The sequence below is a fragment of the Lepidochelys olivacea genome, assembly GCF_965140295.1.
Source record: "Lepidochelys olivacea isolate rLepOli2 genome assembly, chromosome: 7".
Classification (NCBI taxonomy): domain Eukaryota; kingdom Metazoa; phylum Chordata; order Testudines; family Cheloniidae; genus Lepidochelys; species Lepidochelys olivacea.
In genome coordinates this window covers 43,577,347-43,588,922 of record NC_140417.1, presented here as the reverse complement: position 1 = coordinate 43,588,922, position 11,576 = coordinate 43,577,347, and the positions used below count along the sequence as shown (strand labels likewise).

General features: G+C 42.3%; 2 protein-coding genes across 9 annotated transcripts in view; one reads left to right on the top strand and one right to left on the bottom strand.

Moving 5' to 3' along the window:
- The first annotated feature begins 75 nt into the window (after window positions 1-75).
- SPCS1 (signal peptidase complex subunit 1) lies at window positions 76-5,564 on the top strand. The gene is made up of 4 exons (XM_084633562.1): window positions 76-451; window positions 1,323-1,382; window positions 4,767-4,853; window positions 5,380-5,564. The coding sequence occupies exons 1-4, from the start codon at window positions 77-79 to the stop codon at window positions 5,500-5,502; spliced, it is 645 nt and encodes a 214-aa protein (XP_084489688.1). The 5' UTR covers window position 76; the 3' UTR covers window positions 5,503-5,564.
- A 1,504-nt stretch (window positions 5,565-7,068) lies between these two features.
- The window catches only part of NEK4 (NIMA related kinase 4), a 40,552-nt gene continuing 36,044 nt past the window's right edge, over window positions 7,069-11,576 (bottom strand). For 4 of the 8 annotated variants that reach the window (XM_084633369.1, XM_084633370.1, XM_084633366.1 and 1 more), the window contains one exon: window positions 7,072-8,782. In XM_084633369.1, the coding sequence (XP_084489495.1) occupies window positions 8,690-8,782 (93 nt within the window). In that variant the 3' untranslated portion in view covers window positions 7,072-8,689. Of the gene's footprint in view, window positions 8,783-11,576 lie in introns of all 8 variants that reach the window. The other 4 variants (XM_084633365.1, XM_084633371.1, XM_084633367.1 and 1 more) reach the window with 3 other exon arrangements.

Here is an 11,576-nt window from a genome sequence, read left to right as displayed (position 1 = left end):
GGGGTCGCTCCGCTGAGGCCGGTGCAATTCTTCAGGCGCTTAGCAAGGACAGCTCCCCGCCGGAGGCTCACGGGAGATGGGGCGGAGCAAGGCCGCGCTGCTTCCGGCCAGCTCAGCGTCTACCTTCCGACCTCGGACCCGCTCCGCCACCGCCGGAGTGTCGACGCGGGCCAACCGGTCCGGCAGGGAGGCTGCCGCCCGTGAGACCTCACCTACCTTTTTTTCCAAGGCCGGTGCAGCTGCCTCCACCTCACGGGCCGAGGGCGGCTCTAGCTCTCAGGACGCGTCTGAAGCCTCCCCTTCGCAGGCTGGGAGCGTTTCCGAGGCCCGCGCTTCGCAGGGCGGGGCGGGCAATTCCGAGGAGAGCAGCGAGACCGGGGAGGCAGCCGGCGAGGTGACTTCCGTCGCTGGCACCATGCTGGACGTATTCGGCTCCATCCCCACCCAGATGGTAAGGGGGGTCCCCAACCCCACAGGGAGCACCGCGGGCTGGGTAATAGAACCAAGCGGGCCAGTGCTTCGGGGGCCGCCTTGCGCTGGACGCATCAGCCTCCCTCTCCTGGGGTTGGTGCTGCCTAGCTCGGTTTCCATACCCAGCGTAAGGGCACAGCAGGCTCAGGGGTGGAGTGGGGGCAGGGCCTGTGGCAGAGCCAGGGGTTGAACAGTGAGCACCCCCTGGCACGTTGGAAAGTTGGCACCCGTAGCTCCAGAGTCAGTGTCAATACAGGGAGCCACAGGTTGGCCACCCCTGCTCTAAGCAGAGAGCTGGGCATTCTAGTACTGGCTCAGCTATAGAGTGCATGAGACTGTCAGCAAGCGAACCCACTTCCCAGTTTTATAAAATGAGAAATATTGAATCAACATGAGGTGATTCTTTGCAGTATAAAAATGCAGTGTGACTTTACAGAAAAGTGCATAAAAGCACAATACATTAAACTTTTTTCTGTAATTTAAAGGCAACCTTCTTCTTACTAACTGATGTGACTTTGGGCTTCTGTGCAGATGTCCTTAACTCTTAATGACAGTCCAAAGTATGCAGTTTCCTGCTTCTTTGCGGTGTTATCAGTGGAGGTATAGAGACACTAGGCTGGGAATTAAGATTTTTACAGCATAAAACCAAGATTTCTTTAAAGAATACATAAGAAAATGTTCTTATCTTAAGCATCTGTTATATTCCACAGCACTCACTACAGAGTCAGGGAGGTCATATGTACAAACTCTGTCTTTGTGCTACCTTGATCATGACAGACACTGCAAGAATTGTTTACTTGTTGGTGTAGGTGGTTGGGTAATTATAATTATAACCATTTTTTTGCCCCCAGGACTACAAGGGTCAAAAACTAGCAGAACAGATTTTTCAAGGGATCATTCTTGTTTCTGCGGTAAGTATAATAGAGTCATGGTTAAAGTTGTTGGACATCCTTTAAAAATAAACTTATTAAGGCCTGAAATCTTCTTGGATTTTTGAAGCTTGAAGCAAATCAGCCAGACTGTCTTTGAGACTTTAAACTAGTGGCTTGGGGGGGAAAAAAAAGTTACACTTAATCTATGATGATCAAAATACAATTAAAAAGGAGTAGACAAGTACTTCTTTTATTTTTATGGATACAGGCTAACACGGCTGCTACTCTGAAACTGTCAAAATATAATTAGTTAGATTGCAGTGATATTAGAGGATCGGTTATTTTTGGATTCCGGTTTAATTCAATGTCATATTCCTTAATTCTGAAGTGACAGCATAGTTTAGTGGACTAAGCACGGGCAAGAAGCCAGGAACTCACAAGTTCTAATTGTAGCTCTGACTCTGTTCTACATGGCCTTGGGTCAAGTCACTTAACCTGTCTGCCTCACTTTTCATAGAAGTTGGAGTGTTTGCAACCTTCTTTATAAATGCCATTGAAAAGTCTTAATAGTTAAATACTCAAATACTGAAGGTGTTTCAGTATGATACCTTCACTATATTCTATGATGGGGGGAAAAAAAGACATTAAGAGAACATTAAGCTTGCAAGGTCAAGCACTCAAGTAAAAAGATGCCAGAATTAAGGCTTCTTTCACACTCCAAATTTTTCCCGAAAAATGTAACAGCTGTGAGTTTCATACACTGCAGGACTCCCATCTGCTAGTTAATGTTGTAACCACTGAAACTGTTGTGCTGCAGGCCTGACAGCAGTTACAAGCTATATACTACATTGGTTAGAACTAGGGCTGTCAAGCGGTTAAAAAAATGAACCACGATTAAAAAAATTATTGCGATTAATCACACTATTAAACAATAATAGAATACTATTTACATATTTTTGGATGTTTTCTAAATTTTAAAATTTATTTCATTAACACACAACATAAAGTGTACAGTATTCACTATTACAAATATTTGTGCTATAAAAATATTTTTCAATTCACCTCATACACTTAATACAATCTCTTTATCATGAAACTTACAAATGTAGAATTATGTACAAAAAAACTTGCATTCAAAAATAAAGCAATGTAAAATGTTAGTCTACAAGTCCACTCAGTCCTACTTCTTGTTCAGTCAAGCACTCAAAACGTGTTTGTTTACATTTATGGGAGATAATGCTGCCCACTTCTTGTTTACCATCTCACCTGAAAGTGAAACAGGTTTTCACAGAGTACTGTTGTAGCTGGCGTCGCAAGATATTTAAGGGCCAGATGTGTTAAAGATTCGTATGTCCCTTCATCCTTCAACAACCATTCTATAGGACATGCGTCCATGCTAATAAGGGGTTCTGCTCAAGAACGATCCAAAGCAGTGCAGACCAACGCATGTTCACTTTAATCATCTGAGTCAGATGCCACCAACAGAAGGCTGAATTTCTTTTTTTGTGGTTCTGTAGTTTCAACATTGGACTGTTGCTCTTTTAAGACTTCTGAAAGCATGTTCCACACCTTGTCCCGCTCAGGTTTTGGAAGGCACTTCAGATTCTTCAACCTTGGGTTGAGTGTTGTAGCTATCTTTCGATATCTCACATTGGTACCTTCTTTGCCTTTGTTCAAATCTGCAGTGAAAGTGTTCTTAAAACGAACAATATGTGCTGGGTCATCATCCGAGACTGCTATAACATGAAATATATGGCAGAATGCAGGTAAAACAGAGCAGGAGATATACTGTTCTCCCCCCAAGGACTTCAGTCACAAATTTAACGCATTATTTTTTAATGAGCATCATCAGCATGGAAGCATGTCCTCTGGAATGGTACCCGAAGCATGAAGGGGCATACGAATGTTTAGCATGTCTGGCATGTAAATACCTTGCAAGGCCGGCTACCACTTTTAGGTGACATAGTAAATAAGAAGTGGGCAGCATTATCTCTCGTAAATGTAAACAAACTTGTTTGTCTTAATGATTGGCTGAACAAGTAGTAGGACTGAGTGGACTTGTAGGCTCAAGTTTCACATTTTTATTTTTGAGTGCAGTTACATTACAAAAAAATCTACATTTGTAAGTTGCACTTTCACAATAAAGAGATTGTATGAGGTGAATTGAAAAATATTTATCATTTTACAGTGGAAATATTTGTAATAAAAATAGTGAGCATTGTACACTTTGTATTCGGTGTTGTAATTGAAATCAATATATTTGAAAATGTAGAAAAACATCCAAAAATATTTAATACATTTCAATTTGTATTGTTTAACAGTGCGATTAAAACAGATTATTTTTTTATCACAATTTTTTTCAGTTAATCACACGAGTTAACTGTGATTAACTGACAGCCGTAGTTAGAAACACTATAGCATAGAATTTCTGGGGGTCATACAACTACCACCACATTCACTGACTTCCTGTGTGACCTGCCTCAGTCCCCCCCCCCCGTAAAAGGGGAATAATTCTGAACTCCCACATGAGTTGTGGCTATGCCTAAAGTTTTTAAAGCACTTTGAGGCCCTCTGAGAGAAGGGGCCATTAAGTACATAGTATATTATTTAGAAATCATTCTTAAAGTAAAGGTATAGCCAAAATATAGATTGAAAATATATAAGTAGCTCAGAAAACTCCAGTTATGGAGTCAGGAAATTCATGTTGAGGTTCCAAAAACAACTTCACCTGTCTGTTCTATCCAGAGGCCATATACGCACCCTCCATATCTTCCCTTCTAGTAAAAGCTACAGAACTTCAATATCAAAAGCAAAAACAGTTCATATTAGACAGACCAGCTTAGTGTCCAGTATAAACTGCAGGCTCAAACCGGCAGTAATTAATTTTCATTGAACATAGTGCTGTTGTACCTCTCCTACATCTTATTTATCTAGTCTCACATGAAGCCAAGTACACCTTCTCCATAATAATTAGACACTAATTCATTATAAAAGCCGTTCCTTATCCTCTATATTTAAGAGAAATATTTACTCATGTCCTGTTCCGCTTATGCCTATTCATTAGAAAAATAGCTCCACATAAAAATTGTACTTCAGATTTTACCATACTGAACCAACAACTAATTTTACTGTTATATTTGTGAAGTTACTCAGTTGACAAAGACTATTCATATTAATAACTTAGTCCAACTATCCCAACACTGATCTCAAAATACAGATACTCATTGGGTGTGTCAAACTAAGATTAAGGATTATGTTGGAATTATTGTAAGTTTCCCAACTTGTTAACATTTAGTGGTTTTGTAACTTATGTAACTGATTTTCCTAGTTTATGGGATATTTTTCAGAATTAACTCAATCATTTTTGTGCTGGGAATGCCCATTAGATTTTTATTTTATTAAAATTGGTATTGCTTCTTCTAGGTAATTGGTTTTATCTGTGGCTACATTGCTGAACAGTTTGGTTGGACTGTCTATATAGTTATGGCTGGGTTTGCTTTATCGTGCCTGGTAAGACCAAAATTAATTACTAAATTACTACATGATTACTAAAAATACTAATGAGTTTCCAAAACTAAGTTGCCTGTTCATCAAGTGCTGTTTTTACCTGAAACAGAATGCTTAAATACAGGTAGTCTAGTATTGACTAGACGAGCATAATACAAACAGATGCAATAGAAACTTTACATTATGCACCAATGCACTTTCATTCTGACCTCTGTTCTTCTAGTCCTGTACCTCCACTTAGCTTAGCCAATGTACCTTGTTTCTTATAGTCCAGTTCTGGTCCTAAGAGACTGATGTAAACAAACAGGGACTCCAGTATAGAAAACTTCTGATTTAGTGGCTTAGCTCACCAATACATGTTCTCTTCAATCCTTCATCTTAAGTGATATTTTGATAATAAATCAGACCTTGTTCAGCTGATACTGCAAGTCCACATAATGAAGGTTGTGTAGTAGTAACAGTACTAATTACATGTTAGACTCAGTTGGCGTTAGTGAGTTATATAATTAAACTTTTCCTTCCTTTTAAGCTAACACTCCCTCCATGGCCTATGTACCGCCGCAATCCTCTGAAATGGCTACCTGTCCAAGAGTCGGGAACAGAAGATAAGAAGCCAGCAGAGAGAAAACTGAAAAGGCATACTAAAAGTTGAAGAACATGAACCCTTATGATGTAATATTGGAGAATTTTGCTTCATTAAAGGTTTCTATGATATTCCCAGTGTGAGACACCTTCTTTTCTTAGTACTTTAGAGATTATTTGCTACTGTCAGTATACCACACTCCAACTCAAGGAACACAATTTGGGGTTGAGGAAAAACATGCAGATTACCTCTGGCTAGAAAGCAAAATGGGAAGTAAAAAGTAAATGGGTTTAAATTATAAATGCATTTCAGGGTGCATTTAGACATGTTCTAGCTTCTTGTAAGCTCTGCAGTTTAGTATTTCACTTGTAAGTAATGTTGCCTGTAAACTAATCAGTATATTTAAGAAAACTGAGGAAATAGCTTGAGTTAAAATACTGGTATCAGTAAAAAATATTTCAGCTGAAGTAGCTGTGGTGCATTTAACAAAGGTGTTTAGTGTAAAATAACCAGCTGACTTAGATATGCGTATTGCATTTGCAAGTTCATGGCTGCTCAAAATTTTCAAAGTATATTAAGGATGAAAATTTAAGTATATGTATTACATAGAATTCAGGGACAAGTTTTGATTCCTGTGTAGAACTGGAGAAGGTGAGGGGAATTAAGTCTTTCTGGTCCTTGTGAGTGAATTGCCGTCTCCCTTTTTATGGAGAATCAGTCCTTTTTAATGTGATGTGAATGTATGTGTGTACATAAGTAAAATATGCCTACATCTAGTATCTGTATTGTGGCAAGAATGAGGTAATGTGAACTAGGCCTTTAGGAAGACTTTACCTAAGAGAATTTCAGTTGCAGCAAAGCTAACAGAGTTGTGAATAGGGCAGATATAGATAATTAACTGTTGATTGGTGGTAAGGAGAAAGTTTCAAATCATGAAGACATGAGTTTTATTCATGAATTCAAGCAATTTTAGTTGGAGTCACATAGAAATGAAGCATAACACTGAGACAAGTCCTTCTAAGATTTTTTTTTTCTGTTACTGAAACACAGCAACTTTGCTTTATAAGTGATTAAATTCCTTAGCCTAAAAAACTATCACTTTAAGAGATTACTTTGTTCTACATGCAGCAACTGTGTAATGGTGCAGAGTGGAATTGCTACACTACAGAATGGCTTAGGAGAGGAAATGAATACCAACACAACAGAAACTGGTGGGGCTACTTAGCAAAATGTAAATATCCAAATTGGAATCTAGTCAGAGTGCTGCCTCTTCTCTTGCAATCTTTAGTGTGCACTCTAGATGTTCAAACCATCTTCTGTACCAACACTCTAGTCTTTGATTATTAAAAGTGATTTTGCTCCTCGTAGCTTGAAGGTCAACTATAAACCAGACATGCCCAGAACAGCGGGACTGAGGGAGATGCAGCAGCTGTGGAGAACAACTGAGTTGAACCTCCTACCATTTTGTGAAATCACCTAGTCTAGTGCACTTTTATTCTGCAGCATTTCTCTACATGAGCTATTCTGTAGGATAAAATATCTACTAAGAATATTAAGGAAACTGGATGTTTTGCAGACTTACTGAATATGGTTTTATTTTACAAAATTCAGATATCCTTGGCTTAATTATCCCTTTAAAAAAATCAAAGATTTACAAACCTTCAGAACACGTTCTGTCAACATTAGAACATAAAGTATACAAAATAAACTTACTATAAGACAAGTTGACAAATGAAATGGTAAATTGGTCTATTTAATGTATCTGAATGTACCTAGTCTTTCTTTAATCATTATTCCATTCCGAAAAGGAATTAGTATGTGCATTTGTTTTGGTTGGAGAAAACAAAATTCTAATCTAAACCTTGAACATGATCTCTAAAGATGCCCAAGGGCTAAGAGTAAGGAGTTTGTCCATCTTTTTAGTGTATTTTAAACAGTTTAAATTTTAAGCCATTTGTAGAAACTGCAGTGAGTTTTTGCAGCTATAGAAATCACAATCAGCTCTCCATGCCAAACGGAGCTTTAGGTCTTAACTTCAGTACATTATAATTCTAATAATCCCAAATTATAGCCTTAGCAAATGTTCCCAGTCACTTGGTAGTATAGTAAGACGCAGTATGACTGAAACCTACTGAAAAAAATTAGAACTAAATCTTGTATTATTTTACATACAAAATGTAGTACGTCCTTTCTAGAAACAATTTCATATCCATAAAACACTCATTCAGTGAGAGACCAAAAGGCAAGTAGTGTAAAGTAAAAATCCAAATTAATATCAAATTTTTCTCCTGTAGAGAAAGTACCGTATATACTTGATCATAAGCCGGTTTGTTTATAAGCCGACCTCTTTCCCCACCCCAAGATGGCTAAGTAAAAATGGAAAATTTTTATGACCCATTCATAAGTCGAGCCTATAATTCAGGGGCCAACAAACTTTGGCTCCCACACTATCAGGATAAGCCGCTGGCAGGCCGAGACGGTTTGTTTATCCTAAATAAATAAAGTGTCCTGGCATGCCAGCTGCTTACCCTGACAGGCCGGGACAGCAACTGGTGGGGAAATTTTTTTGGGGGGGGGGGAAGCTGGGGGTCAGGGGAGTAACCCCTGTGACCACCCCCCACCCTAGCCCAGGACCCCTACACCCCATCCCATCCCTTCCCACCTTATCTAGGGAGCGCCAGGGGATGTTGTCTCTGGCCCAGCCGCAGCCTGCTCCGGGAGGCCAGACCGGGCAGCGCGGCCACAGCCTGCCAGCCCTGGAGCTGCAGCTGCTTGGGAGGCTGGGGGGAGGGCCTGAAGCAGAGAGATTCTGGCCCCGCCTCTTCCCTTCTGGCTGTGCTGCCTCTCCTTGCTCCCTCTGTTGTGGGGGAGGGGCTGTCCCCCACCTCTCCCTCTCTATACCCATTCATAAGCCGACCTCCTCCTCTGATGCTTTCCTTTTTTACTAAAAAAAATTTGGCTTATGAACGGGTATATATGGTAATAGTCTTTCACATTTTAATATAAAAACATTACTAGTACTAATGCTGTATCAAAGATGCGCTGCTGTGCACAGGCACATAAGCATTCCACTCTATCAAGACCAGTTTACCTCTTTACCCGGATATGAAAAATCCATGGGTAAATACAAGTACCACAAAATTAGTCTATACAGTATATGGAGATAATTCAATCTATCAGACAACCTCTAAAACTAGGTCCTTGCTGCCTTTCTGCAACAGCTCTAAGGGAAGAAAGGTCCAGTTAAGTCACCTGGTCAAAACTTAACATTTTCTTCAAGAAACTTCAGATGGCGAGCCTTTACACTGTAATTTGTGTACTTCTCTCTCATGTGCTCCCGTAAGTGCAACTATTAAGCATAAAAGAAATAGTCAGCTGTTTTTTAATCAGAGACATGAATGCTGCTACTTGATAGACTTACATTGAAGATACCAAAGCACCTTTAAATAAAAATGTCACATGAAAAGTTTGACCAATCAAAAGGGGGAGCTGCTAACATTTAAACACAATCATAGTGTTGGCTCAGATAAAGAGCATATTCCAAAGTGCCATAGTTTGAAAAGAATTCCAGAATTAAAAGGTGTGAAATTTAAAACAACTGGAATTTTTGATTAAACTTGTCTGTATAATAATTTGTAGCCAAGGTCTACATTAAGTAGGAAGATGAAAAAATGGTTACTCACCTTCTCGTAACTGTTGTTCTTCAAGATATGTTGTTCATGTCCATTCCACTCAGGGGTGTGTGTGCGCCGCATGTCCGCCGGCTGGAAAATTTTTCCCTTAGTGTCCATAGAGTCGGCCTGGGCACCCCTGGAATCATGCCTTCATGGCACCCAATATAGGGCTCTGCCATCCTGCCACGCCCTTAGTTCCTTCTTGCTGGCTACTCTTGACAGAGGGATAGGAGGGTGGGTATTGGAATAGACATGAACACCACATCTCGAAGAACAGTTATGAGAAGGTGAGTAATCATTTTTTCTTCTTTGAGTGCTTGTTCATGTCCATTCCAATCAGGTGACTCACAAGCCTAAGTTCAGAAGGTGGGGTCAGTGTCTTCCACTGATTGGAGCACTGCTCGTCCGAAGGCCGCATCTTCTCTGGCCTGCTGGGTAATCGCATCGTGTGTGGGGAAAGTGTGTATGGAGGACCACATTGTTGCTCTGCAGATTTCCTGGGTGGGAACCTGCGCCAGGAATGCCACTGAGGAGGCCTAAGCCCTGATGGAGTACGTGGTGACTGAAGGAGCAGGCACATTTGCCAAGTTGTAGCACTCCCAAAAGCATGACATGATCCATGATGAGATATGTTGAGAGGAGACAAAGACCTTTCATTCTGTCCGCCACCGCCACGAATAACTAGATGGACCTTCGGAATGGTTTCATTCTCTCGATGTAGAAGGCTAGCGCTCTGCGGACAGCCAATGAGTGAAGCCTTAGCTCCCTGGGACTGGAGTGTGGCTTAGGGTAGAATACAGGGAGGAAAATGTCCTGGCTGATGTAAAATTGGGAAAGCTCGGTGAGGCCCGAGTTGAACCTTGTCCTTAGGGAATACAGTGTAAGGGGGTTCTGATGTTAGGGCCCTGAGCTCAGACACCCTCCTAGCTGAGGTTATCGCTACCAGAAATGCCACCTTGTATGAGAGAGAGAGCAGGGAGCATATCGCCCAGGGCTCAAATGGTGATCCTGTAAGCCTGGAAAGGACCAGATTGAGGTCCCAAGCCGGGACAGGCTGCCGGACCTGCGGGTATAGCCTATCAAGACATTTAAGGAAACAGCTGACCATCGGATTTGCAAAGACTGAACAGCCCTCTGCACCTGGGTGGAAGGTGAAGATGGCGGCCAAGTGAACCCTTATTGACCACATGGACAGCCCCTGCTGAAGATAGTCCAATATAAGCGGCACCGAGGCGAGCGTTGGGGACGGAAGGTGCTGCTCTGACCAGATTGAAAAATCTTATCCACTTGGCAAGGTAGGCAGCTCCTATGGAAGATTTTCTGCTGCCAAGAAGAACTTGTCTGACTTGATCAGAGCAGGAGAGCGCCACTGCGTTCAGCCATGGAGCTTCCACTCTGTGAGGTGGTGCGACTCAAGGTTTGGATGTTGGAGGTATTATTAGGTCTGGGAAGAGTGGCAGGGTGACCACGGTTTCCATGGACATTTCCAGGAGCGATGAGTACCAGTGCTGGCAGGTCCAGGCTGGAGCTATCAATATCACCAAAGCTCAGTCCCTGCGAATCTTAAGGAGCACCTTGTGAAAGAGAGGTAAAGGTGGGAACGCGTCCGTGATGGAGCCCGGACTGTGACTCGGGAAGGAGCAGAATCGCTGACACTTCCTGTTGCGTTGCGCAAGGAACAAGGTCTATTTGGGGAAAGCCCCACCAACGGAAAATTGATTTCATGTCCAGGCAAAGGGACCACTCGTGGCTGTGAAACAACCTGCTGAGATGGTCTACCAGCTCATTCTGTATTCCAGGGAGGTATGATGCTTGCAGGTGTATTGAGTGCTCTACACAGAAGTCCCACAGCAGGAGGGCTTCTCCTGGCACAGGGGAGAGGTGCGTGCACCCCCCTGTTTGTTGATATAAAACACTGCCGTGGTGTTGTCTGTCAGGACTGATACACATCTCCCTGCTAAGTGGGGTCTGAAAGTCTGCCATGGCAGGCACACTGCTCTCTGACATTGATGTGGAGAGCGAGATCTGCCTGAGACCAAAGGCCTTGTGTTCTGAGATCTCCCATATGTGCCCCCCAGCCCAAGTCTGACACATCTGTCACACCGAGAGTGATGGCTGAGGGATGGTGAAGGGGACCCCTGCACCTACTACCTGTGGGTCGAGCCACCACAGGAGGGAGTCGAGTACCGGGCAAGACAGGGTTATAATCCTGTCCGGACTGGCCGATACGCTGACGCCAGCCACTACTGAAGTGGTCGAAGTCTGAGTCTGGCATGCTGTACTACGTAGGTACAAGCCAGCATGTGTCCCAGAAGCGTCAGGCAATTCCTTGCTTTAGTGATGGGGAACTACCTGAGACCCCATATGTCGTCGTCCAGGGACCAAAACCTGGCTTCTGGGAGGTATGCCATGGCTTGTGTCGAGTCCAGCACTGCCCCTATAAACTATCCTCTGAACAGGGGACAGCGT